This window comes from Equus asinus, chromosome 13 (genome assembly GCF_041296235.1).
Source record: "Equus asinus isolate D_3611 breed Donkey chromosome 13, EquAss-T2T_v2, whole genome shotgun sequence".
Classification (NCBI taxonomy): domain Eukaryota; kingdom Metazoa; phylum Chordata; class Mammalia; order Perissodactyla; family Equidae; genus Equus; species Equus asinus.
This window is the reverse complement of record NC_091802.1, coordinates 43,016,832-43,040,923: the sequence shown is the minus strand read 5'-3', so window position 1 is coordinate 43,040,923 and position 24,092 is coordinate 43,016,832. Positions and strand designations below refer to the sequence as shown.

At 54.9% G+C, this 24,092-nt stretch overlaps 1 protein-coding gene across 8 annotated transcripts; it reads left to right on the top strand.

The window, feature by feature from the left end:
• Positions 1–7,531: 7,531 nt before the first annotated feature.
• UBTF (upstream binding transcription factor) lies at positions 7,532–22,273 on the top strand. Of its 8 annotated transcripts, none has more exons than XM_044744965.2 (21): positions 7,532–7,939; positions 10,832–10,956; positions 12,473–12,648; positions 13,209–13,292; positions 13,390–13,545; positions 16,070–16,134; positions 16,420–16,540; positions 16,898–17,008; positions 17,342–17,475; positions 17,634–17,775; positions 18,085–18,126; positions 18,259–18,372; positions 18,467–18,622; positions 18,988–19,143; positions 19,246–19,356; positions 19,761–19,849; positions 19,951–20,140; positions 20,931–20,978; positions 21,081–21,152; positions 21,246–21,389; positions 21,477–22,273. In XM_044744965.2, exons 1-21 carry the CDS (start codon positions 7,785–7,787, stop codon positions 21,600–21,602), a joined length of 2,517 nt encoding a protein of 838 aa, XP_044600900.1. In that variant the 5' UTR covers positions 7,532–7,784; the 3' UTR covers positions 21,603–22,273. The 8 variants fall into 8 exon arrangements, with proteins under 8 accessions (XP_044600900.1, XP_044600902.1, XP_044600903.1 ...); XM_044744968.2 differs by lacking the exon at positions 7,532–7,939 and adding an exon at positions 8,197–8,392; XM_044744966.2 differs by lacking the exon at positions 7,532–7,939 and adding an exon at positions 9,238–9,690.
• The last annotated feature ends 1,819 nt before the right edge of the window (positions 22,274–24,092 follow it).

The window sequence follows — 24,092 nt, the reverse complement described above, 5'->3', positions numbered from 1 at the left end:
AAAAGGATAATTTGGGAATATTATAAACAACTCTATGACCACAAATTTGATAACCTAGATGAATGGAAAAATACAATCTGCCAAAACTCACACAAGAAGAAAAACAATTTGAATAGGCCTATACCTATCAAAGAAACTGAATCAATAATTAATAACCTTCCAGGGGCTGGCCCCGTGGCCGAGTGGTTAAGTTCGCACGCTCCACTGCAGGCGGCCCAGTGTTTCGTTGGTTCGAATCCTGGGCGTGGACATGGTGCTGCTCATCAGACCACGCTGAGGCAGCGTCCCACATGCCACAACTAGAAGGACCCACAACGAAGAATATACAACTATGTACTGGGGTGCTTTGGGGAGAAAAAGGAAAAAATAAAATCTTTAATAATTAATAACCTTCCAAAACAGGATGCACCAGGCCCAAATGGGTTCACTGGTGATTTCTACCAAAAGTTTAAGGAAGAAATTATACCAATTCTCTACAATCTCTTCCAGAAGACTGAAGCCAAGAGAATACTCCTTAACTCATTCTATGAGGCCAGCTTTACTCTAATACCAAAACCAAAGATATTACAAGAAAAGAAAACTACAGGGGCCGGCTCCGTGGCCAAGTGGTTAAGTTCGTGTGCTCCACTGCAGCGGCCCAAGGTTCAGATCCTGGGCACGGACATGGCACCACTCGTCAGGCAACATTGAGGCAGCATCCCACATCCCACATCTAGAAGGACCTGCAACTAAGATATTCAACTATGTACGGGGGGACTTGGGAAGATAAAGCAGAAAAAAAAAAAAAGATTGGCAACAGTTGTTAGCCCAGGTGCCAATCTTTAAAAAAAAAAAAAAAAGAAAGAAAGAAAGAAAACTACAGATCAATATCTCTCCTGAATAAAGATGCAAAATCCTCAACAAAATATTAGCTAAATGAATTCAACAATGTATAAAAAGAATTATACAACACAACCAAGTAGGATTTAATCCCAGGTATGCAAGTCTGCTTCAACACTGGAAAATCAACCAATGTCATCCATCACATCAACAGGCTAAAGAAGAAAAATCACATGATTGTATCAAAAGATGCAGAAAAAGCATCTGACAAAATTCAATGATGAAAACTCTCAGCATACTAGGAATAGCGGGGAATTTTCTCAATTTGATAAAGAGCATCTACAAAAAAGTACAGCCAACACATATTTAATGGTGAGAAACTCAAAGCTTTCCCACTAAGATCAGGAACAAGGCGAGGACGTCCCCTCTCACCACTGCTTTTCCACATTGTACTGGAAATCCTGGCTAATACAACAAAAGGAGAAAAAAGAAAAGTTACACAGATTGGAAAGGAATAAATAAAACTGTCTTTGTAGATGACATGATCGTCTATGTAGAAAATCTGAAAGAACCAACAAAAAAACCCTCCTGGAACTAATAAATGATTATAGCAAGGTTGCAAGGTACAAGATTAATATACAAAAATCAATGGCTTTCCTATATACCAGCAAGGAACAAGAAGAATTTGAAATTAAAAATACATTGTCATTTATATTAGCATTCAAAAAAATGAAATACTTAGTTATAAATCTAACAAAATATGAGGAAGACTACAAAACTCTATTGAAAGATATCAAAGAAGAATTAAATATATGGAGAGATTTCCGTGTTCGTGGATAGGAAAACAATGTTGTCAAGACGTCAGTTCTTGCCATCTGGATTTATAGATTCAAAGCAATCCCAATCAAAATCCTATAGGTTATTTTGTGGGTACTGACAAACTGATTATAGAGTTTACATGGAGAGGCAAAAGACTCAGAACACAGTATTGAAAGAGAAGAACAAAGTTGGAGGACTGATACTATTTGACTTTAGGACATGTTGTAAAGCTACAGTGATCAAGACAGTGTGGTATTGGCAAAGGAATAGACAGATAGATCAATGGAACATAATAAAGAGCCGGGAAATAGACTCACATAAATATAGTCAAGTGTTCTTTGACAAAGGAGCAAAATCGATACAATGAGGCATAATCTCTGCAACTAATGGCGCTGGGGTAACTGGACATGTACATGCAAAAAAAATTGATCTAAACATAGATCTTATATCCTTCACAAAAAACTAACTCAAAATGGATCATAGGCTTAAATGTAAATCACAAAACTATACAACTCCTAGAAGATAACATAGGCGAAAACCTCGATGACCTTGGGTGTGGCAAATGACCTTTTAGATACAACACCAAAGGCATGAAAGACATAATTGATAACCCGGACTTTATTAAAATAAAAAACTTCTGCTCTATGAAAGACAAGGTCAAGAGAATGAGAAGACAATCTACAGACTGGGAGAAAATATTTACAAAAGACCCATCTGATAAAGGACTGCTATCTAAAATACACAAAGAACTATGGGGCCGGCCAGTGGCACAGCGGTTAAGTGCGCACGTTCTGCTTCAGCAGCCTGGGGTTCACTGGTTGGGATCCTGGGTGCAGATGTGGCACCGCTTGGCAAGCCATGCTGTGGTAGGCGTCCCATGTATAAAGTACAGGAAAATAGGAATGGACGTTAGCTCAGAGCCAGTCTTCCTCAGCAAAAAGAGGAGGATTGGCCGTGGATGTTAGCACAGGGCTGATCTTCCTCAAAAAAAAAAAAAATCAATCAATCAATAAATAATAAAATAAAATATACAAAGAACTCTTAAAATTCAACAATAAGAAAAACAACAACCTGATTGAAAAATCGGCAAAAGATCTGAACAGACATCTCACCAAAAACGATTATACAGAGCCCAGGCCCATGGCCCAGTGGTTTAGTTTGTGCACTCCGCTTTGTCAGCCCGGGGTGTTGCTGGTTCAGATCCTGGGGGTGCACAGGACACTGCTCATCAGGCCATGCTGGAGCGGCACCCCACATAGCACAACCAGAGGCACTCACAACTAGAATATACAACTATGTACTGGGGGGACTTCGGGAAGAAGAAGAAGGGGAAAAAAAAGAAGATTGGCAACAGATGTTAGCTCAGGTGCCAATCTTAAAAAGAAGAAAGATTATATAGATAGCAACTAAGCATGTGAAAATATTCTCATCACCATATGCCATTAAGAAATTGAAAATTGAGTCAGCCTTGATTAAAGTTCTGCATGCTCCACTGTGGCAGCTCAGTTCAGTTCCCAGCGTGGAACCACACCACTCATCTGTCAGTAGCCATGCTGTGGCGGGGGCTCACATAGAAGAACTAGAAGGACTTACAACTAGAATACACAACTATGTACTGGGGCTTTGAGGAGGGAAAAAAAAGAAATTGAAAATTGAAACATTATACAGATAAAGAAGATGTGGTATATCTATACAATGGACTACTATTCAGTTACACAAAAAAGACAAAATCATCTCATTTGCAACAACACTTGCAACTTGAGGGTATTATGTTAAGTGAAATAAGGCAGACAGAGAAAGACAAACACTATACGATTTCACTCACACGTGGAAGATAAACACATGGATAAAGAGAACAGATTAGTGGTTACCAGAGGGGAAGGAGGTCGGAGGGTGGGCGAAAGGGGCAAAGGGGCACATATGTATGGTGATGGATAAAAACTAGACTGTTGGTAGTGAGCACAACGCAGTCTGTACAGAAACTGATATATAATAATGTACACCTGAAATTACACAATGTTATAAACCAATATGACCTCAATAAAATTAAAGGAAAAAAACAAAACAACAACCCCCAGATATCACTACACACCTATTAGAATGGCCAAAATCCAGAAACACCGACAACACCATTTGGCAAAATCCACTAATGTCCAATATATTTATATTCTGTGATACAGAAATTCCACTCCTGGAAATATACCCAGGAGGAATGAATGCTTATATTCACCAAAAGATATGCACAAGAATGTTTGAAGCAGCTTTATTCCTAATAGTTAAAAACTAGAAGCAACCCAAGTGCCCACTGGAAGTAGAAAGGATAAATTGTGGTATATTTATACAATGGAGTACTACATAGCAATGAAAAGAAGTGACCCACAACTCCATGCAACAGTATAATCTCAGACATAACGTTGAGTGAAAGAGGGCGGATCTGAAAGAGTACATACTGTATGATTCCTTGTATATCAACTCCAAAAACAAGCTTACCCATGGCAATAGAGCTCACAATCCTGGTGACATTTAGAGGGGAATATTGACTCTGAGTGAGCTTGCTAGATGCTAGTAATAGTCAATATCTCCATCTGGGTGGTGGTTACATGGTATATATATGTAACGTATAATATGTATACATTTGTAAAAATTCACCAAGCTGTACTCTTAAGAGGTGTGTACTTTATTATCTGTAAGTTATACCTCAATAAAAAAGAAAAAAATTAAGGACAGTAGATCCAAAAAGAAAGAGGAAGAAGTCTTTATGTCACTATCATTCTTTTTCAAGGTAAAGTGCCATATTTATTGTAGGATTCATGTAGTTAACCATCTAACATGCATAAAACTGTGCCATCATTTTTATTAGGCTCCTACTTTCTTTTTTTTTAAAGATTTTATTTTTCCTTTTTCTCCGCAAAGCCCCCAGGTACATAGTTGTATATTTTTAGTTGTGGATCCTTCCAGTTGTGGCATGTGGGACGCCACCTCAGCATGGCCTGATGAGCGGTGCCATGTCCGCGCCAGGATCTGAACCGGTGAAACCCTGGGCAGCCGAAGTGGAGCGCGTAAACTCAACCACTTGGCCATGGGGCCAGCCCCTAGGCTCCTACCTTTTTTTCTTTTTTAAAGATTGGCACCTGAACTAACATCTGTTGCCAATCTTCTTTTTTCTTCTTCTTCCCCCCAAAGCCCTCCAGTATAGATAAATATTCTAGTTGTAGGTCCTTCTGGTTGTGCTGTGTGGGACGCCGCCTCAGCATGGCTTGAGGAGTGGTGCCATGTCTGCACCCAGGATCGGAACAGGTGAAACCCTAGGCTGCTGAAGTGGAGTGCGCCAACTTAACCACTCGGCCATGGGGCCAGCCCCAGGCTCCCACTTTTTAGAAAATTATTTTATTGAGGTCATTTTGGCTTATAACATCGTGTAAATTTCAGGTGTACATTATTATATATTTTATGTCACTATCTTAAATAAAAAATTAAAACGAACGTTTCCAATACACATTAAAATATATAACTTTGAAAATAATATGTTGATCTGTATACCATCTAAAATTACTCCTCGTGCACTGGGAATTTAAGTACCACACTTTGGTTAACGCAGTCCAGGCACACTAGGGGTTTTACAAGAGCTGGTGTTGGAGTGGAGTACTGGGAGCCCAGGGAAGGGCAAGGGCCAAATGGATAGTGTGCAGCTAGGATTATGCCTTGTCACCAGCCTGGGCTGAGGTTGTGGAATGCTGAGGCTCTGCTTCAATGCACAGGGCAGAAAACGGGAAGGGAAGAGGTGCTGAATTGGGAGAGGGGGCAAAGAAAAAAGGACCAAGGGCAGATTCCCTCATGCTCTGGCCTGTAGCCGGAGTCCTATACTCCTGACCTCACCAGAGACGCAATACTTGTAAAACAAGCCAATCTGTTTCCAAGTGGGAAGAGCGCCAGCCATGATTTTTGCTGCCCAAGGAATGAAAAATCAATAATAATCATTCTTATGATTCATGTTCATTCTGTTTTATTCCAAAGCATTTTACCGAAAGGCCTCTTAGCCCAGCCAAAAAGTTCAGAGCTAGGAGCCAGGACACCTGGACTCCAGATCTGTGTGTGGAAGATTTGGAACTTTCTTGGGGGCCTAAGTCTCTCCCATTGTAATTGTGGAAAGTGACAATGTGGAGTATTTTGCAGTTTTACATACATCATCTCACTTGACCTTCCAACTCCTGAGCAAAGCAGAGAACAGGGGATCGCTATTCTAATTGTATAGACAAGGAAACTGGAACCAGGGGAGTTTAAGAAACGTGATCAAACTCACACGCTATTAAGCAGGTGGGAAAGCTGAGAGGCTGGGAGGCTGGGACTTCTGACTCCAAACCCTTTGCTGTTTCCCACTCGAAACAAGAAAGTCAGTCCCTGCTCTGCTCCAAGTGCAGAGCAAGGAGGCTTGACCTACACAAAACGCCCTGTGTATGTTCCAAGAGCAGAGCTGGGTTTGTGGGGCTGAAGCTTGTACAACTGGGGTAGTGGGGAAGCTCTTTTAACAAAAACAATACCAAAGGATGGATCACAACGAAGTCCAGGGCCTTGGCCAGGTCCTGCAAATGAGGGGCCCTGCAGCTTGCGCTTCATTAGCGTCAAGGTAAATGAGCCTCTCCTACAAGCCCTGCCCACTAAAAATTCCGGACACACCAGATCCTGACAGGGTTTTCCTCCCTGTTTGTGAAACGTGGCAGATGTGGGCTGTGGAAGTCCTGGGAAAGGAATCTCATTTCTCCCGGGAGACAAGAGGAATTATGGCAGGAGCGAAGCCGTTGTGTGAGGATGGAGAAGGTTGTGTGCCAGGAGAGAGTCCAAAGGGGCTGGTGACCCAGCTGGCCGAGATGTGGGCAGCAGCACTGTTGGTGTGGGAGACTGGCAGCCTGGGAGCCAGGAGCAATGGCGCTGCCCGGGGAGCAACGGCCCAAACTGTAGGCTCGCCCTTTGGAAGCGGGCGTTCTCAGCCTGTCTGCTGGCTCCCTGCGTCCTGATAACCCTTCCTCGAAGGAGGGGAGGCAGAGACAGACGACCACAGCCGGCGGCAGGGAGGGTGGATGGAGGTCCGCGCCCAGGCCTTTCGTTCCCCGCCCCGCAGAATCGTGGAGCGCGGGAGGCCTACGCTGAAGCTGCCCCGCTGCGGCTCCGGCGGCGAAGCCCGGGTGCCAGGCTCCCCGCGCGGCTCCCCGCCGCCGCCGCCGCCGGGGGAGGGGGCAGCGCCCGCGGCCTGCTTTCCCAGGGCTGGTCGAGGCTTTTTGACAAGCTGATTGCGTGGCGGGGATTGGCTGGTCCGGGCGTGACGCCGGTAACAACAAAGGTGGAGTTGGAAGAAATTAGATTAAAGGAGAGGGGGGAAAAGAAATTAAAGGGGGAACTGGCAGGGGACAAGAGGCAGAGACCGAGCGGGAGATGAGCGAAGCGCAGTCCCCGGCTCCGACGTCGCCCGGGAAGGCCCTTCCCGCAAACCCACCAGGATTTGGCTCTCCACCCCCACCCCGGCCCAGCTACCGAAGCCAGGGTGGGAGGGATGGCTGCTGCTGCTTGAGAAATCTCCCCAACTCCCACCCTGACACCCCCTGCTACGGCCCAGGGGGAGAACTTTTTGCTCGGACCCCTCGGATTCTAAACCTAGCGGAGGTGAGGGGCATTGAGAACGCGAGGCTCGCTCTGAAACCCGGAAGGCCCTCGCGGGGCTCTGAGATCGGACGAGGCGGGGTGCTCCCCCGGTTTTTCAATGTGTTGCAAATCCAAGAGCTTCTTTCTTGCTTTTTTTTGTAACATCCCCCCCATACTCCCCCCCGCTTTGGCTTCAGGGTTGCAAAAGCAAAGAGCAATAAAAAAAAAAAAAAAAAACCGCGCACACACACACTCAGACACACACCAGTGGCGACAGGGGAGAGTTGGAAAGACGCAGGAGAGAAGCAGGAGGCAGGAGGGAGCAATGGGAGCGGGAAGCAGGCAGGTTCCCTCGCAAATCCCCCTCCGGCCCCACGTCGCCTCGCCAGCCCCGGCAGGGGAGCGAGGAGCCGGGCGAACAGATGGAGTGGAGCTCGCTCTAGGCAGCGGGCTTGGCCGGAGAATGGAGGAGCCGCCAAGCGACCGGCTGATTGGAAGAGAAACGCAGAGCGATGGAGGCGGGGGTAGGAGGACGATTTCTCTGCGGGGACTGGCGGCGGCGTATACGCCCGGGTCGGGCGCTGCAGAGCTTGGCTAGCTTTCAACCCGCGCTCGCCGGCTCCAGCCCCGCGCGCCCCCACCCCCAGCCCTCCCGGCGGCTCCGCAGGTGAGTGCGAGCTGGGGGCAAAAAGACCCAAAAGTCTCAACACGCCCGCCCTGCCAAAAAAAAAAAAAGAGAAAAGAAAAGCATTTTTCTTTTCTTATTTTCGTGCAGCCCCCAGCGCGGTGGGAGGGAAGGGGTGAGGCTGAGCCGCCCGGAGGAGGCGGAGGGGCCAGGCGAGGCCGGGGTGGCCCGGGAGGCGGCGGCGCCGAGGCGGCTCTGACGGGCGAGCGCTCGGAGCGGCGCTGCGCTGCGCCGAGGCGGGCGGGCGGGCGGGCGGAGCGGGGCGGGCGGAGCGCGGCGCGTGGGGCTCGCCATTAGCCGTCGCTCCGCTTCGCCATCTCGGGCTTTGTCTGGCGTCTCGCTGCCCCGGCGTCGGCTGCGGCGGAGCTGCGGCTCGGCTCTTCGGCCCGCCGCACCCCTAGGTGCCCCTGGCCCGCGCTCCCATTCACACGCTCGGTAAGTGAGCCCCGGCGCCGCGGATTTCGGGGGAGAGGGGTTGCTGCGAGTGGCGGCGGCGCCGATCTCCATGCGCCCTGGCAGGCCTGCGGAGCCATGCCGGGCTGGATTGAACCGGCTCCCAGAGAGGCTCCTCTACCGGAGCCCGTCGTCCTCTCGCCGTTTCCGGAGTGTAAGGAGCGAAGGGGATTTTTCCTTTTTTAATTTGCAGGAAAGGCATGTGGTAAGGGTAATTATTTTTAAAGTTTCGTGTATCTGCTGTTCGGCAGCGAGGACACCGCGAGGCAGGCGCCGAAGCCTGGCGCCGCGATCGGCGTGCCTGAGCCCCTAGCCGGTGGCCACGCTCCGGGGAAGAGGGTGGGCGCGGACCGCCCGCTCCGGGAGGCGGGAGAGGGCTGGCGTGGAAGCCCGATTCTGAGCTGCGAGGACTTGGGGGAGAGCTCCGGAGCAGGGCTCCAAGCACCCCCGACCCTCCCTGGCCACCGGGGGGCCCCTTCAGGCACCCTCTCTGCGGCCGCGCCTCGCGCTCTCCCTCCCGCGCCGGCCGAGCCTGCTAGTTCCCCCGCGGGTCTGGCGAGGTCGCTCTCGGCGCCCGCCCGCCCGCCCGCCTCGGCTCCGAGCCCCGCCGCCATCCGGGCGGCTGCGTGTCTCCCTGCCCCGGCCCCCCCTCCCCGGCAGCAGCAGCAGCCGCCGCCGCCGCCACCACCAGCACCACCACTACCCCCCTCCCCTCCTTCCTTCCCTCCGCCTCGGCCGCCCGGGTCCCCCCAGCTCCCGCCCCTCCTCCCAGCTGCCCCCCGCGGAGCCCGCCCGGGCAGGCTGTGGGAGGGAGCGGAGCCGGCGAGGCGGGCGGGCTGGCGCTCGCTCCCCGGGGGTCGGTGTGCGCTCTACGGGGAAGGACGCGCTCGCTGCCCCGCTTCTCCCGCCCCCCCTCCCGCTCCTCCTCCTCCCTTCTCCCTCCTCCTCCCCGCTCCGGCGGCGGAGGCTGCGGCGGCGGCGGGGGGTGTGCGAGCTGAGGCCGGGGCCGGCGGGCGGGCGGCGGGCGGGCTGCCTGCAGGCGGAGGGCGCTGTGCTTTGTGCTTTTCGCCGCGAGGAGCAGCAGGCAGCAGCCACAGCCGCCGCCGCCGCCACAGCAGCAGCAGCCGCCGCCCCAGCGCCGCCGCCGCGCCCGGAGGAGGAGCCGCTGCCGCCGCGGGAGGGAGCTGCGGCTGTGCCCGGCCGAGCGGGGGAGGGCGCCGCCGCTCAGAGCCGGGGAGGGAGCCGCAGGAGCGGGAAGCCCGGAGGCCGCGCTGCGCCGGGTAACCGGGGTGGCTGAGGACGCGCGCCGGGGTCGGGGCCGGGTGGCGGGGAGCGAACCGCTGGTGCGGTAGACGCCAGGAGAGGACCCGAGGCGACCTCCGGGCGGAGGACTGGGCGAGAGGACCGGGGCACTGGAGAGGACGCCGAGAGCCGGGGGAGGGGAGGACAGGAAGCGAGGCCCGAGCCGAGCCCCGGCCGCGGGCGGAGGAGCCCGCGCTTCTCGGAGCCGGCAGGCGCAGTTCTCGCCGGCCGCCGGAGGGGGCGGCGGGGCCGGTGAGCGCTGCGCCCCCGCCTCCCGGCCGTCGTCCTCCCGCCCTCTCCTTGGCTCGGCTCCCCGGAGGCCGGGGCGGGGGCGCCGGCAGGGCTGGGCCGCAAGCTCGGGGGAGGAGGCGGCGGTTCCCGCCGTGGTCGCGCCTCTGCGCCGGGCTCCTCCGTGCGCGTCGGGGTGGCTGGGCGGTGGCGGCGCTTCTGGCCGGGGTGGGTGGCTCGGGGGCGGGGGGCAGGCTAGGCCGCTTCTCTCCGGCTGCTTGCCCGCCCAGGCGGGCGGGGACGGCGTCGGGAGCCCAAGAAGGGGGGCGGCGGGAATCCGGATCCGGTCCCCGGGGGCGGTGCGGCCGCTGCGCTCCGGGGCCGGCGGCGGCTGCGCTGCGTCCGGGTCCCCGCCGGGTTGCGGAGGCGGGGGCAATCGGCCGGGGGGAGGCGGGAGGAGGAGACTGCGGCGCGTGCCCGCTTCCGCGGCCGCGCGCGCCCTTTACCCGCCCTTCCTCCTCCCCCGCCCTCCAGCCTGGGGCCTCCCCGGGGCGGGCGCATAGAGGAGGAGGAGATTTTTTTTTTTTTGGCTAGGGTGGGGGAAGGAGGGTGGAGGGCGGGCGCTAGCTGCACGCGGGAGCTGGAAGCAGTCTCTCGCGTGGGCAGGGGAGGGCGCACGCTTCAGAGCCGGGCTGCAGGGGCTGGGGCGGGGGGACGGGGCTAGGAGGAAGAGGAGGAGCACTCTCCAACACCCACCGACTAAGTCCGCTAGGGTCTTGGCAGGGTCTCTGAGAATGTGGACTTGTGCCCCCCTCCCCTTTGGGGGAGGAAGGGATAGAAAGTCCTTCACCTCTCAGCTCGTCTGAGTGGGGACTGGTATCTCTTCTAAAGGGTGAGGTGGCTTTCACCCCGGGTTGCCCGGCCAGCACGACCGAGGAGGTGGCTGGACGGCTGGAGAATGAACGGAGAAGCCGACTGCCCCACAGACCTGGAAATGGCCGCCCCCAAAGGCCAAGGTAGGACCCTCCACCCTCAGCTCTCTTTAAATCTTTTTTTCCCCCGCAGGTGTGTGTGCAGGGTCCACTCCCCTTCCAAAAGGTTTCTCCAGTCTGCATTCTCTGAATTGAGATGGGGGGGGGGGGTCTTGAGTGTTTATAAGAGTCAAGCATCCCTCACACTAGGGGTTTGGCTAAACCCAAATTATTTGGCCTTGGGCCTATAAATTGTATTTTTCACATTCCATTTCCCCCACTTTAGAGAGGGAGAAGAACGCCTGTGCAAGCCTTTCTTCTGGGGTTCCCAGTCCACTCTGAGTGTGTCCTCATCCAGGGTCCTGGAATGGGAGGAAGGATGAGGAATGTGGTGGAAGGGGGAGATGACAGATTGGGAAAGCTTTTTAGCTTTTTATTCTTACTAAGAGGACAAGGTTTTTGGTGAGGCAGGTGGAGAGAAAGGATGTCTTGGTGGTTTGAGGCCCCAAGCCATGGGAGATACATAACGTGACTAACTAGACCTTGTCCCATTCAGTAGGGATCCAGTGGGTATGGGGGCAGGGGATAGGATGAAGTTGAGCATCTGGCAATGCCTGTGGGACATTGAGAGGAGAGAGGATTATGGGTCCATGTGACCCGCCCTGCGGAAACCCTGGCCCAGGTTACCAGATGCAAATGAAGAGCCTTTTGACTCCTAGCCTTGCATAGCTGTTTTCCCAGCTCACTTTCCAGAGTAGCCTCCCTCCGGAGAGGCCTCCCTGGAGCTGCAATTCAGTGGCTGAAAGTTGCTGGTCCAGACGCCTTTTTTTGCTGCCACAGGGAGTCGGGCTGAGAAGACAACTCAGAATTCTGGGGGTTCTCTCTGAAGCAGGGCCCTGAGAGCCTTTGCCCACCTGCCTGCCTTGCCTCACAGCTACCCTATATGGTTCTTCCAGTTCCATTTCATTTTTCTTACTTGCCCCAAATTCTCCTTTGGTCTTCCCTGAGGGGCCGAGAGGTAGGGAGGATGATGGAATACCCATGTCTCTAATACTAGTTTCCAGCTGTGCAGAAGAGAAACATCTGCATGGGTTCTCCTTACTGCCTACACCCCATTCTCAGTCCTTGCACATGTAGGGTATCCACCTGGAACTTGGACTTGAACTTGGCAACACATTTAGATGTGTTGCCTCCCTGCTTCCCTCCCCTCTCCAAGGAGCTAATTGTTTTCCCATTGGGCCCCGAATCACTGTAGCTTCATTTCCTCTCCTTCCCTACAATAAACAGTGGCCCATGGCAGCCTGGCGTGTTAGAAATAACAGCTTTGGAGTAAGCCAGATTTGAGTTCAAGTCTGGCTTTCTAGGTATGACGCTGTCTGGACTGGAGTCCCTGCTCTAATCCATACAGCCACTGTTTGTCCTTAGGGCTAGGCCATGTCTTGTCTGTGCCTGCACAGGGGAAGTAACCAGGGACTGCAATGCTCTGGGGAGGAGGGTTGAGGACTGGGGAGCAGATGGGGGGCATGAACCAAGCATGATCGTCTCTCTTATCCCTCCCCAGACCGCTGGTCCCAGGAAGACATGCTGACTTTGCTGGAATGCATGAAGAACAACCTTCCATCCAATGACAGCTCCAAGTTCAAAACCACCGAGTCACATATGGACTGGGAAAAAGTAGCATTTAAAGACTTTTCTGGAGACATGTGCAAGCTCAAATGGGTGGAGATTTCTAATGAGGTAACTGATCCCCCCCTTCCTGAAACATACAAACACGTCTACACATACCCCCACCTGAACCTTCCTGGTTGGGGAGATGAAACAGAAATCTATAAACAGGAAGGAAAGAGACCAGGCGAGGTGCTCATGTGGTCGTCCTTTTGCATTTTGGGAGGTGGCATGGTTGACAGCACTGGCCTAGAGTTCTCAGTTCTGCCACTTTCTAGCTGTGTGGCCTTGAATACTTACCGTCTTGGAGCTTCTGTCGCCTGAGCTGTTCTGGGGATTGAATGAGGTGCTGGCATGGACAACTACATCGAGGTCAGGTGGTCACCTTGTTGCTGTCCTTTGGTGTGTACTGACTGCCTGGGCCTCTGCAGTAGGCATGGGCCAGTGCCTGGTGTCTGCCTGGGTGTCAGGGGCTGCCTGAGTTGTGTGGCTGTTGGCCTCTGCTCTTCCTCCTTTGATAAATTCAATCTAGTGGAAAGTAGAGGAGACCCGTTGGAAAATAGGGGCACGCTGTGGGGTGGTGTTTCCCTCTTCAGAACTTCCCGCCCTACTCACCTCTCTTCTTCCTGCAGGTGAGGAAGTTCCGTACGTTGACAGAATTGATCCTCGATGCTCAGGAACATGTGAAAAACCCTTACAAAGGCAAAAAGCTCAAGGTGAGTTTCTAAGAGGAGGAGTCTGAGGAGTAGGAGAGGAATCATCCAACGAATGGACAGCATCTGACCTTCACCATGTCCTTGTTCCTCCTTCCAGAAACATCCGGACTTCCCAAAGAAGCCCCTGACCCCTTATTTCCGCTTCTTCATGGAGAAGCGGGCAAAGTACGCAAAACTCCACCCTGAGATGAGCAACCTGGACCTGACCAAGATTCTGTCCAAGAAATACAAGGAGCTGCCGGAGAAGAAGAAGGTGGGGGCGGGGGGATGACACTAAGTGGAGGGAAGGCAGAGGCTGGGGGCAGCTGATGGGGATGGGTCTTAGAGGGACTTAGCATCAGGGACATGGGCACGTCAGCAAAGCGGTCTAGCTCTTGGGCGGCCACACCTCATCACCCTCTCCCAGGCCCACACACCGTCAGGCTCGGGCACTGCCACAGGTTACACCACAGGTGTAACGCAGACCGAGGTAGGTGCTCTGACCAACCACAGTCAGCCCACAGCGTTCTTTCACACAGCTCTGCTCCAATGCACCTGTCCTCACTGTTAGGCCTGCACAGCAGTTCACCCTCTGACATTTCCCAACAGTCTCATTTGATGCTTCTGATATCCTCATAAAGGTAACTCCAGGAGAAGGGGTTATCCAAATTTTTGTGGGCAAAGAACTAAGATGCAAGAAGGTATTGGGTTCCAGGTCACGCAAGTAACGATGCTAGAGTAGGACTTGGGCTTATTGCTTTGGACTCCCTGTGTAGTGCTTTTCTCACTGTCATGTCCACAGTTAGATGGCCTTCCTTCTCACGCACACGTGTTCACTCAAGGACAAATGTGTCTCATGGCCCCATGTTGTCCTAGACCATCAGAGGCCGTTAACCTTGAGCAGAGGTTGCCCAGCCTCCCAGGCAGGGGTGGACACCATCGAACATGGTGAATTCAAGTGGTCCCTCACAGAGATAGGCAGCAAAGCATCAGAGGAGCCTGCAGCGGGGACACAAGTAAGATGGGGTGGGGAGAGAGATGGACACAAAGAGGAGATGCTAGATGAAGAGATGGAGCCCGGGAGAGATGTTGGGGAGAGGCTTTGGGAGGGACAAGAGGACACATTTGCTTGGAGAGGAAACAAAGTTGTACGCTGCCAGCTCTCAGGAGGTGGCACTGGCTGCCAGACTGTGAGTCGCTCTTCTCCTGGTTTGTGCACTCTGGCTGTGGGCTCACATGCTCTTGGTTCTGTACCCAAGAAAGGAGCTGGCTCGACTGGGTAAAACTAGCTGTCTGCAACGGCTGCCCGAGCTGAGTAGGAGTATGACTTGCTGGAGCTGTTCTTGATCCCTTTGATGGTGCTGACGGGGATGTCACGGGGCTGACTGTACACATGACACAGACACTCACAGGAAGGGAGGGAGAGGCTGAGAGGCAGAGGGTCTGAGGACCAGGGAGGGACAGAAGAAACTACGTGGTAGAGTGGACAGGGTGGGGGACACAAGACTTGGGCCTGTTCTCCTGACTGCCACTGAGTTGCTGCGTGTGTGACCTTCGGTAAGTCACTTCATTTCTCAGGCCTGGTCTTTATCTGATGTGTGGCGGGAGAGCCTGCTCTTAAAGCTGCTGTTTTGCACGAGAGGACTCAGGTTGGGGCAGAGGAGGCTGGGCTCTGCTCCCGGTTTTCTGTGGGAACCGCGGGAACGTGGAGCTGCCTCTCTTCCCGCGCCTGGTGCCTCTTCTGTGAGAGGCAGGGGTTGGGCTCAATTGCCATGAGCCCCTGGCCCCTTCCACTGCTGGCTCTTGTGAATCTGGGGAAAAGAGGGAGAACGGAGATATGGACACTGCGTGGGATGCAGGACAGGAGGTAGATGAGTAAGGGAAAGAGCCAGAATGGAAAGGAAGTAAAAGCATGAGGAGGAGTGAAGGTGTAGGAAAGATACAGGGAGAGGAGTCAGGTGATGGTGGGAAGGGAGGCCAGGCTGACAGAAGAGGGTGGAGGAGAAGGAAGGGAAACCAAGTGGCAGAGCAGGAGGAGTGGGGTGGGGGAGGGAGGGCTTGAGGAGCCAGCCAGCCAGGAGCCTGGAAGAAGGCATCAGGCGGGGAAGAAGGTGATGGCTAAGGAAGGAGGGGGCAGGGGGTGCTGTCAGAATCACGAAGGACAGCCAGGGACTCAGGTAGTGGATGGAGGAAAAAATCCAACTTTAGGAGACAGATCTGTTAGGATGTGATCTGCATTGCAAGAATTCTCTCTGGGTTCCCTTCAACACCGTGTCCCCTCGTGCCTTGGAAGCAAGACTCAGCTTGCCCCTGGCCCTCTGGGCCACTTCTGAGGGGGCAGACCGATACTGGCTGCCACAGACGTGAGGAGGGAGTGACAGGGGCAAGGCCTACACCTTCTCCTGACTCCTCCTCGTGGGAGTTTGTGGCACTGGGGAAAGGCAAAGGGGTAGGGTTGAGGGGAGTCCCAGCCCTGTCACCACTTACCGTATAACTTAGTGATGCCATGTCCCCTTTCTGGGACGCTCTCTCTCTTAAACGGAGGGAATAGGTGTAGGATGTGTTCCAGGAGACCCCTGTAGCTCACACTGTCTCTGGTTCCAAGCCAACAGTCTGGGCTACGGTTGAGTCCCCCCTCACCCCACTGAAGACAAGCCACCATCCCCTGCCTGCTCATGCCATCCTTCATTTGTCCATATCACCAACTGGGAGGCGAAATAGCTAGCAAGGAGGTGGCTTGGTGGCTTTTGTAGGTCAGGTCTTGGGTCATGGATGACCCCGTCCCCTCCTCCCCCCAGATGAAATATATTCAGGACTTCCAGAGGGAGAAACAGGAGTTCGAGCGAAACCTGGCCCGATTCAGGTAAGGCAGTGGAGCCCAGAGGAGGGCCACAGGACACTGGGTGTGGCAGGACAGGGTAACAGTGACCAGAGCTGCGAGCTTGCCATCTGTGAGGCATGGAAGATGGATGGGTCACGTGTAGACCCTAGCGGGTCATGTTCAAGGGCAGGGACAGGCAGGCAGCCACTGTCCCACGAGGCCCCAATTGACAGGCCTAGGCGCCTTGGTGGGTGGGGCAGCTAGCTTGGGTCTGCCCTGGCAGGATCCCCCGCCACCCACTGATGTCGCTCCCCATGCCCCGGCTAGGGAGGATCACCCTGACCTAATCCAGAATGCCAAGAAGTCGGACATCCCTGAGAAGCCCAAAACCCCCCAGCAGCTGTGGTACACCCATGAGAAGAAGGTGTATCTCAAAGTACGGCCAGATGTGAGTGTCCGGCCAAGGGGTGGGGGTGGAGGGCACACTGCGGTGGCAAGGGGGGAGCCGCGCCAGGTCGGCCGGGCATGGTGCAGGGGAGCAGGAGAGGAGGCCCCTCCCCAGGGGTGGGCTGCATGGACAGGGCCTGGGCCAGCTGGCGTGCGAGCGTGTGCGTGCGTGCGTGTGTGAGCCTGTCCCTTGCACCCAGGCGGGACCCCCGCCTCTCCGCCTTCCCCTCCTGGCCTGTGGGGGACACTTATGTGACCTCCTCTGGCCTGAGGGGGCGGGGGCCTCTGTGCCCCCCTCCCCCCTCCCCTCCCCCTGCCCCTGGCTGCCTGTGTGTGTCTGACGGCTTTTGGTTTGCAGGCCACTACGAAGGAGGTGAAGGACTCCCTGGGGAAGCAGTGGTCTCAGCTCTCGGACAAAAAGAGGCTGAAATGGATTCATAAGGCCCTGGAGCAGCGGAAGGAGTACGAGGTTAGGCTTCCGCTGCGCTCCTCCCCGTCCGGCTCTTCACGAGCCTCTGCCCTCTGACTCTGGCCTCCGCACTCTGCGGGAGGCAGCCGCTCCCCATCCCTCCATTGAGGGAGGGGCCTTCTGGGCCCCTCACCTCTGCCCCTACCTTCCCCCTCACCCCCATGAGATCTCAGGCTAGGGCAGGGCAGGGCACCACATCTCGTGTGACACAGCAGACACACGGCCACCCCCCAGCTTTGCTCCCTGCCTCCCCTCCCCAGCGGCTCTCCCCCCTCCCCAGCCCCGGCTAACCCCGCACCCCGTTGCCCTCCATCCCCCCACCTCACTCTGCAGGAGATTATGCGAGACTATATCCAGAAGCACCCCGAGTTGAACATCAGTGAGGAGGGCATCACCAAGTCCACCCTCACCAAGGCCGAACGCCAGCTCAAGGACAAGTTTGATGGGCGACCCACCAAGCCACCTCCGTGAGCGCTGCCCTGGGGTGGGTGGGTGAGAGGGCAGGTGGGGAGCTAGGGAGCTGGACCGGTGAAGGACCTCAGCCTGGCTCTGGCAGTGAGGAAGCCTGCTGCCCTGGGCCACCCTGGCTGCTCACAGGGACACTCCTCCCTGCCGGTTCTGATAGGAACAGCTACTCGCTGTACTGCGCAGAGCTGATGGCCAATATGAAGGACGTGCCCAGCACGGAACGCATGGTGCTATGCAGCCAGCAGTGGAAGCTGCTCTCCCAGAAGGAGAAGGATGCCTACCACAAGAAGTGCGACCAGGTGAGCTGTGGCAAGGAGGACTCCTGGAGACCCTCGGGTGTCTTGGGGGTTTGAAGCATGATGTCTGATCCCAACTAGGGTCAGTCAGTCATTGGGCAAACCGTGCCCTGGGCACCTGCTTCAAACTTGGTGGTGTGCTAGGGTTAGCATCGGGGCTGATCAAAGCATACAGTCTCAGGCTTCATGCTTCCCATCTAGGGAGGGAGACTAGGCCCTGTCCAGGCTCTGGACAGCTTGCTGAGGGCTATTGTCCCCTGAGCACTGGAGGCTCTACCCCCAGATTGACCCTGATTCCCCTTTTTTTCCCAGAAAAAGAAAGATTACGAGGTGGAACTGCTCCGTTTTCTGGAGGTGAGTGTGCCTCTGGCTGGGGCAGTGGGGAGAGAAAGGCTTGGGGATTGGGGGGTAATCCCCCTACAACAACCTGGGAGCAGACTGGGCACCAGACGCACAGCCCCATGCTACTTCTTCTTCCCGGACCAGAGCCTGCCTGAGGAGGAGCAGCAGCGGGTCCTGGGGGAGGAGAAGATGTTGAACATCAACAAGAAGCAAGCTACCAGCCCAGCCTCCAAGAAGCCCTCCCAGGAAGGGGGCAAGGTAGGCAGGGGGCACAGCCCAGAAGGTGGGGGTAGAGAAGGCGGGGCTCCCTGTCAACACCCAGCAGACTCCAGCCCTCTTTGCACATCTGCAGGGCGGCTCCGAGAAGCCCAAGCGACCCGTGTCGGCCATGTTCATCTTCTCAGAAGAGAAGCGGCGGCAGTTGCAGGAGGAACGGCCGGAGCTCTCGGAGAGTGAGCTGACTCGCCTGCTGGCCCGCATGTGGAACGACTTGTCGGAGAAGAAGAAGGTTAGGCTCGCCAGACCAGAGGGGCTGCCAGGGCTGAGTCTGGGCCACGTCTCCCCTAGGGGCTGGCTGCACTTCCTCACCCCTGCCCTGTGTGGCTCACACGTGTGCCTGGGCTCAGATGGTGGGGCTGGGAGCCCAGCAGGCCGGAAGGCGGGAAGCTGTCAGCTGAGGGCTCTTGGCTCCCTGGGGAGCAGAGCGGGTTGGCGGGTGAGCCCCAGGCTGAAGACATCTGCACCAGCGATGCCTCTTCTCGCCCCACCCTTGGGGGGCGGAGGCGGGGGCGGAGAGCCTTCAACAGCTGGCTGAGGAGCGCGCGCCCCCTGGTGGTGGCTGGAAGACTGACGCCCCATACCGTTCCTCCGCAGGCCAAGTACAAGGCCCGGGAGGCTGCGCTGAAGGCCCAGTCGGAGAGGAAGCCGGGTGGGGAGCGCGAGGAGCGGGGCAAGCTGCCCGAGTCGCCCAAGAGAGCCGAGGAGATCTGGCAACAGAGCGTCATCGGCGACTACCTGGCCCGCTTCAAGGTGGCAGGGAGTGGGAGAGGAGTTTTTGGGCAGCTTGCCCACACGGGTCTCCTCCAGCCCCAGGTGACACCTCCCACAGCTGACACCCCTGTCTGTCCCCAGAACGACCGGGTGAAGGCCTTGAAAGCCATGGAGATGACCTGGAACAACATGGAGAAGAAGGAGAAACTGATGTGGATTAAGAAGGCCGCTGAAGACCAAAAGCGATATGAGGTGGGGAGCCGGCTGGCAGTTAGGGTGGTGGAACAGGATGGAGCCAGGAGCAGCACCCTTTTGGGTGGGCAGCTTCCCTTACTGCATGGGGCTTGGAGCCAGGAGTCCGAGCCTTGGTGGTGTGACCCTGGGCGAGTCTCTTAACTTCCTTCTCTGAGGCTCAGTCACGCATCAGTAAAAGGAGGGTGACGATACCAGTGACGTGAGTGCAGTTGTGAAAGCACTTTGAAACGGCAGTGCCCGGGAAGATGCGATTTGTTAGGAAGTTGTTCCCTGGCTGTGCCGCAGTTTCTCCTCCTTTCTGGCACATAAAAGGAGAGCCAGCTAAGGCACTGATGGCACGGGGCAGGAGGTAGGACTGTTTCGGGGGTGAGATGAGTGTGAGCTTCTGGGTTTTCCCGCAGAGAGAGCTGAGTGAGATGCGGGCACCCCCGGCTGCTGCAAACTCGTCCAAGAAGATGAAGTTCCAGGGAGAACCCAAGAAGCCTCCCATGTGAGTCTAGGGTTGGAGCCCACCCTGGGGGTGGGAGGGTCAGGGCTGGAGCGCCACCCGGTGGGTATCCTGACCCTCCCGGCCCCACTCCCTCCTCCTAGGAACGGTTACCAGAAGTTCTCCCAGGAGCTGCTGTCCAATGGGGAGCTGAATCACTTGCCGCTAAAGGAACGCATGGTGGAGATTGGCAGCCGCTGGCAGCGCATCTCCCAGAGCCAGAAGGAGCACTACAAAAAGCTGGCCGAGGAGCAGCAGAAGCAGTACAAAGTACACCTGGACCTCTGGGTCAAGGTGAGAAGGCAGGAGAGCCTTGGAAGGAAGGAAGAGGGAGGCATCATGCTGGCTGGTCTGCATTCATGATTTCATTCAGTGTCTTAGCAGTCTGACAGGGTAATGATTACTATCAAAGTTAAGGAAACCAAGACTCAGAGAGGTTAAGTAACTTACATGAAGTCACACAGCTAATAAGTAGAAAAATCCAAATCAGATTGCCTTTTCCTCTCTCCAGCTGGGACCACGGGATCTCTCCTAGACTCTGGCTTGGCTTCTGGGCCTCTGAGATTCCCCTCTGTGCCTTGGTTGAGCAGTCAGAGCTGTAAAGTGGGGAGTGTCACCTGCGCCCTCCTCAGCCACCCCGGAAGGCTGGCCAAGGACCTAGAGCACTAGCAAGGTTTAGGTGTTCCAGAAGTTTGGTGAGCCCCAAACTGCCTCGTCAGTGGCTCTGGGCTTGATATTGGAGTGGGAGTGATGAAGCCAGGCTATGGGCGTCGTCGTGCAGGGGATTCTCTGAGTTGAGGAACGCCCTGACTCTGGAGCCTCCACTGGGGTAGAGCAACAGGAGGGACATGAAAGCCAACAGTCTTAGGATTGGTGGCTTAGAAAAGGATTCAGGGCATCCTAAGCGAAAATACTGGAGCTGTGTTCTCAGATCTCGGGCTGTCTGCAGAGTCCCAAGGTATGGGGAGACTGGGAGGGGTCGAGATAGGTGGTGGTATATTAATGCTCGGCCCCCTGCCTGGCACTCGGTCAGCAGTAGTTTGGGTGGTGTTTCAACCCTCACCTCCTCCTCTGTTTCCCCCAGAGTCTGTCTCCCCAGGACCGCGCAGCATATAAAGAGTACATCTCCAATGTGAGTCTGGGAGCAGGGCAGCCTTGGGCTAAGGGTTGGGGATTGGGGGTGGGTGTCTGGACCTCATGGCTGCTCCCTTTGTGTTCCCATTCTCTCCTGCAGAAACGTAAGAGCATGACCAAGCTGCGAGGCCCGAACCCCAAGTCCAGCCGGACTACCCTGCAGTCCAAGTCGGTAAGGAGGCCCCTCCCAGACGGGGGCGGGTGGGGGTCTGCAGTACCTGGAGCGGTGTGGCAGGGACCACTGATGTGCCACTGTCCGTCTCAGGAGTCTGAGGAAGATGACGAAGAGGATGAGGATGATGAGGATGAAGACGAAGAGGAGGAAGATGATGAGAACGGGGACTCCTCCGAGGATGGTGGGGACTCCTCCGAGTCCAGCAGCGAGGATGAGAGCGAGGATGGGGATGAGGTGGGGCGGACACGTCATGGTGGGAGGGGAGAGCGGGGCCTTGCCAGCATGGCCATCTGGTGACTGCACGCTCCTTGCCCCCCCCAGAACGAGGAGGATGACGAGGATGAAGACGACGACGAGGATGACGATGAGGATGAGGACAATGAGTCCGAGGGCAGCAGCTCCAGCTCCTCTTCCTCGGGGGACTCCTCGGACTCTGACTCCAACTGAGGCTCAGCCCCACCCGGGGCTCCCCTCCCCAACTGACCGCCTTTGTTTCTCCCCCATGTTCTGTCCCCTGCCCCCTGGCCTCCCCCACTTTCTTTCTTTCTCTTCTTTTTTTTTAAACAAAATACGGTGGGGGGAGGGGCTGGAGGAGCCAAGGCCAGGACTCTGCAGCCTCAGAGATACCAGCCCTGGGGGGCCGTCCAGGGAGCGCAACCATCAGACTGAGCCACCACTGGACCGGCCCGGCCCACCCCTCTTCTGCACTTGCGGTTCCGGCATGGACAATGGACCTGGGAGTGGGGTGGGGGGTCCCAAAGAGTTCAGTGAGGCCCTCTACACCTGCAGCCCGACCCATGGGAGGGTGGAAGCTTGGGGAGGACCCCTCCCTTCCCAGAGGGGCTTGCTGCCTGGACCCCTACATTGGAACTGGAGGCAGGGAAAGGATGGAGAGAGGAGGGTGGGTGCCTGTGTGAGAAAACAGGCACTGCCCGCAGCCCTCTCCCCCGCCCCCTGCAGGAAGGAGCTGCCTGGACCCGCTCATGGGGGGAGGGGGCAGAAGTGTTTTTTATATATGTGTATATATTTTTTTTTTTAAGCTCTGAGCTGTCAACGAGACGTTTCCTACCGATCTCGGCTGCCGTCTCTGTTGTCATTTCTGGGAGAGGGAGGGTTTAGGGGGTAGGTTTGGGACTTTTTTAAAATGGTCTTGATGCGTATGGAAAAGTGTGTGTGCGTGTGTGTGTGTGTGTGTGTGTGGCCTGTACATAGCATGGGTGCACCTGTGGATGTGTGCAAAGGCACATGTGGATGTATGTGTGCAAAAGAGAAGGGGGAGCCCACCTCAGTCTGTAAATCTGGTGAAAGGGTTGGTGAGGGCCAGGGAGACATTGGTCCTGGTGGGAGTGGGCTGGGGCGGCCCCTTTCTCCGTATCTGCTTTGCCTAATCTCTGATTCCATTTTGGGAGGTGTACTGAAGCCACTCTGATGCTTCCTATGCCAGCTTCCCTCTGCCGGGGCCTTGTGACTGAGCTGCTGCTGGTCTCCAATATCCAGCAGGACGGTGGGGAAGGGGACAGACCAGGTGAACCTTACAGCTTTTATTTGGTGGGAGAGGCCTTCCCAGCTCATCTGAGGGGTCACCTGGCCACTCTAGCTCAGAATCTGGGCTTCAAGAAATGTGTCCCAAGCTCTTAACTTACACATCTCTCCTGCCTTCCTCCCATACCCTCTAGCTCCCTTGCCCCCATTTCCTTTGATTTCTCAGGTCTGCTCCCTCCCCCGCACCCCCCAAACCCACAGCTGGGGAAGAGGTCTGTAAAAAGCTGCTTTTGCAGCTGTCCCTCTAACCCTTCCTAGCCATCCCAACCTTTTTGGTACCCTGGTTCCTAGACTCTCAATAAGCCAAGCCACCTTGTCTCTGTGGATTTGATTTTTTTGTTTTTGACGAAATTTTGGCTTTTTTTTTTTTTTACAATCATGTCAGTGACCTATTTAACTGGGGCTTTGTGCTTTTCCATCTTCCCCCTCTAAATGAAAGCCAAGGGATGGGGGAAGAGAGGAAACTCCACCTGGGAGGTGGGGTGGGAAAGATGGGTCCTGCTCCCAAAGGCAGGCAGACGATCTGCCTTGCCTTGGACGTGGTGCTGGGGGTCGGGGAACTAGGGAGGGACACTCCCCACTCCACGCCCCCTCCTTTGTCCTGATCCTGGAATTAGGTCCAGGGGTTCATAGGTTCTATTTCTTCCCAAGAGCCCCTGCAAAGAACCCCATTTCCCTGTTTGAATGCCCCTGCGCTGTTGTGTTTTCATTTAAAAACAACTTTGGGGCGCTTTTTTTTCCTGTTTTAAAAATTGAAAAATTCTTACAGTACGAACAGGGCTGTGGGGGTGGGGGTGTTGGTGCTGTAAGAGGTCACTCTGAGTGCATTTTGGCACTGGGATGGGATGGCTGGGGTGGGAGGACCCCCGCTCCCCCTTTTTTTTTCTAATATTTAAGGAGTGTTTTTGTAGGTTTCAACAACAACCACAACTTGAATTTGTATCATGGGAGGTGGGAGGGAGTGGCTTAGAGGTGTCTGCCTAAGCTTAAGGCCAATTGTGGAAGTTTTGTTTTCTCTTTTTTTGTACAATAAAGTGAAAAACAAAAGTTTGGCTGCTGTCTTATCACTGGAATCCATGAAGGGGGTTGGGGGAGTGACCCAACCGGTTCAATGGGGAAAGACCCTTGAAAGCAGCTTGTTTGCCCCTTCTTTCTCGAACCATCTTCCTCTTCCCTGAGGATTCCATAGGCAACCTACCTTCACATTGTTCTGTGCTACTGTTCTTGAACTTTCTCAATTCTGTTTGTTCACCTGGTGTTGTCAGACGACTAAGCACTCTGAGGATTTGGAGAACAAATGTGTTTTCTTGCAGAATGCGTTGCCTTGGGAAATTAGGGATAATGAACTCCTGGGGTCAGGGTTTCAGTCTGGTCACGGAGGGCTAACCATTGGGA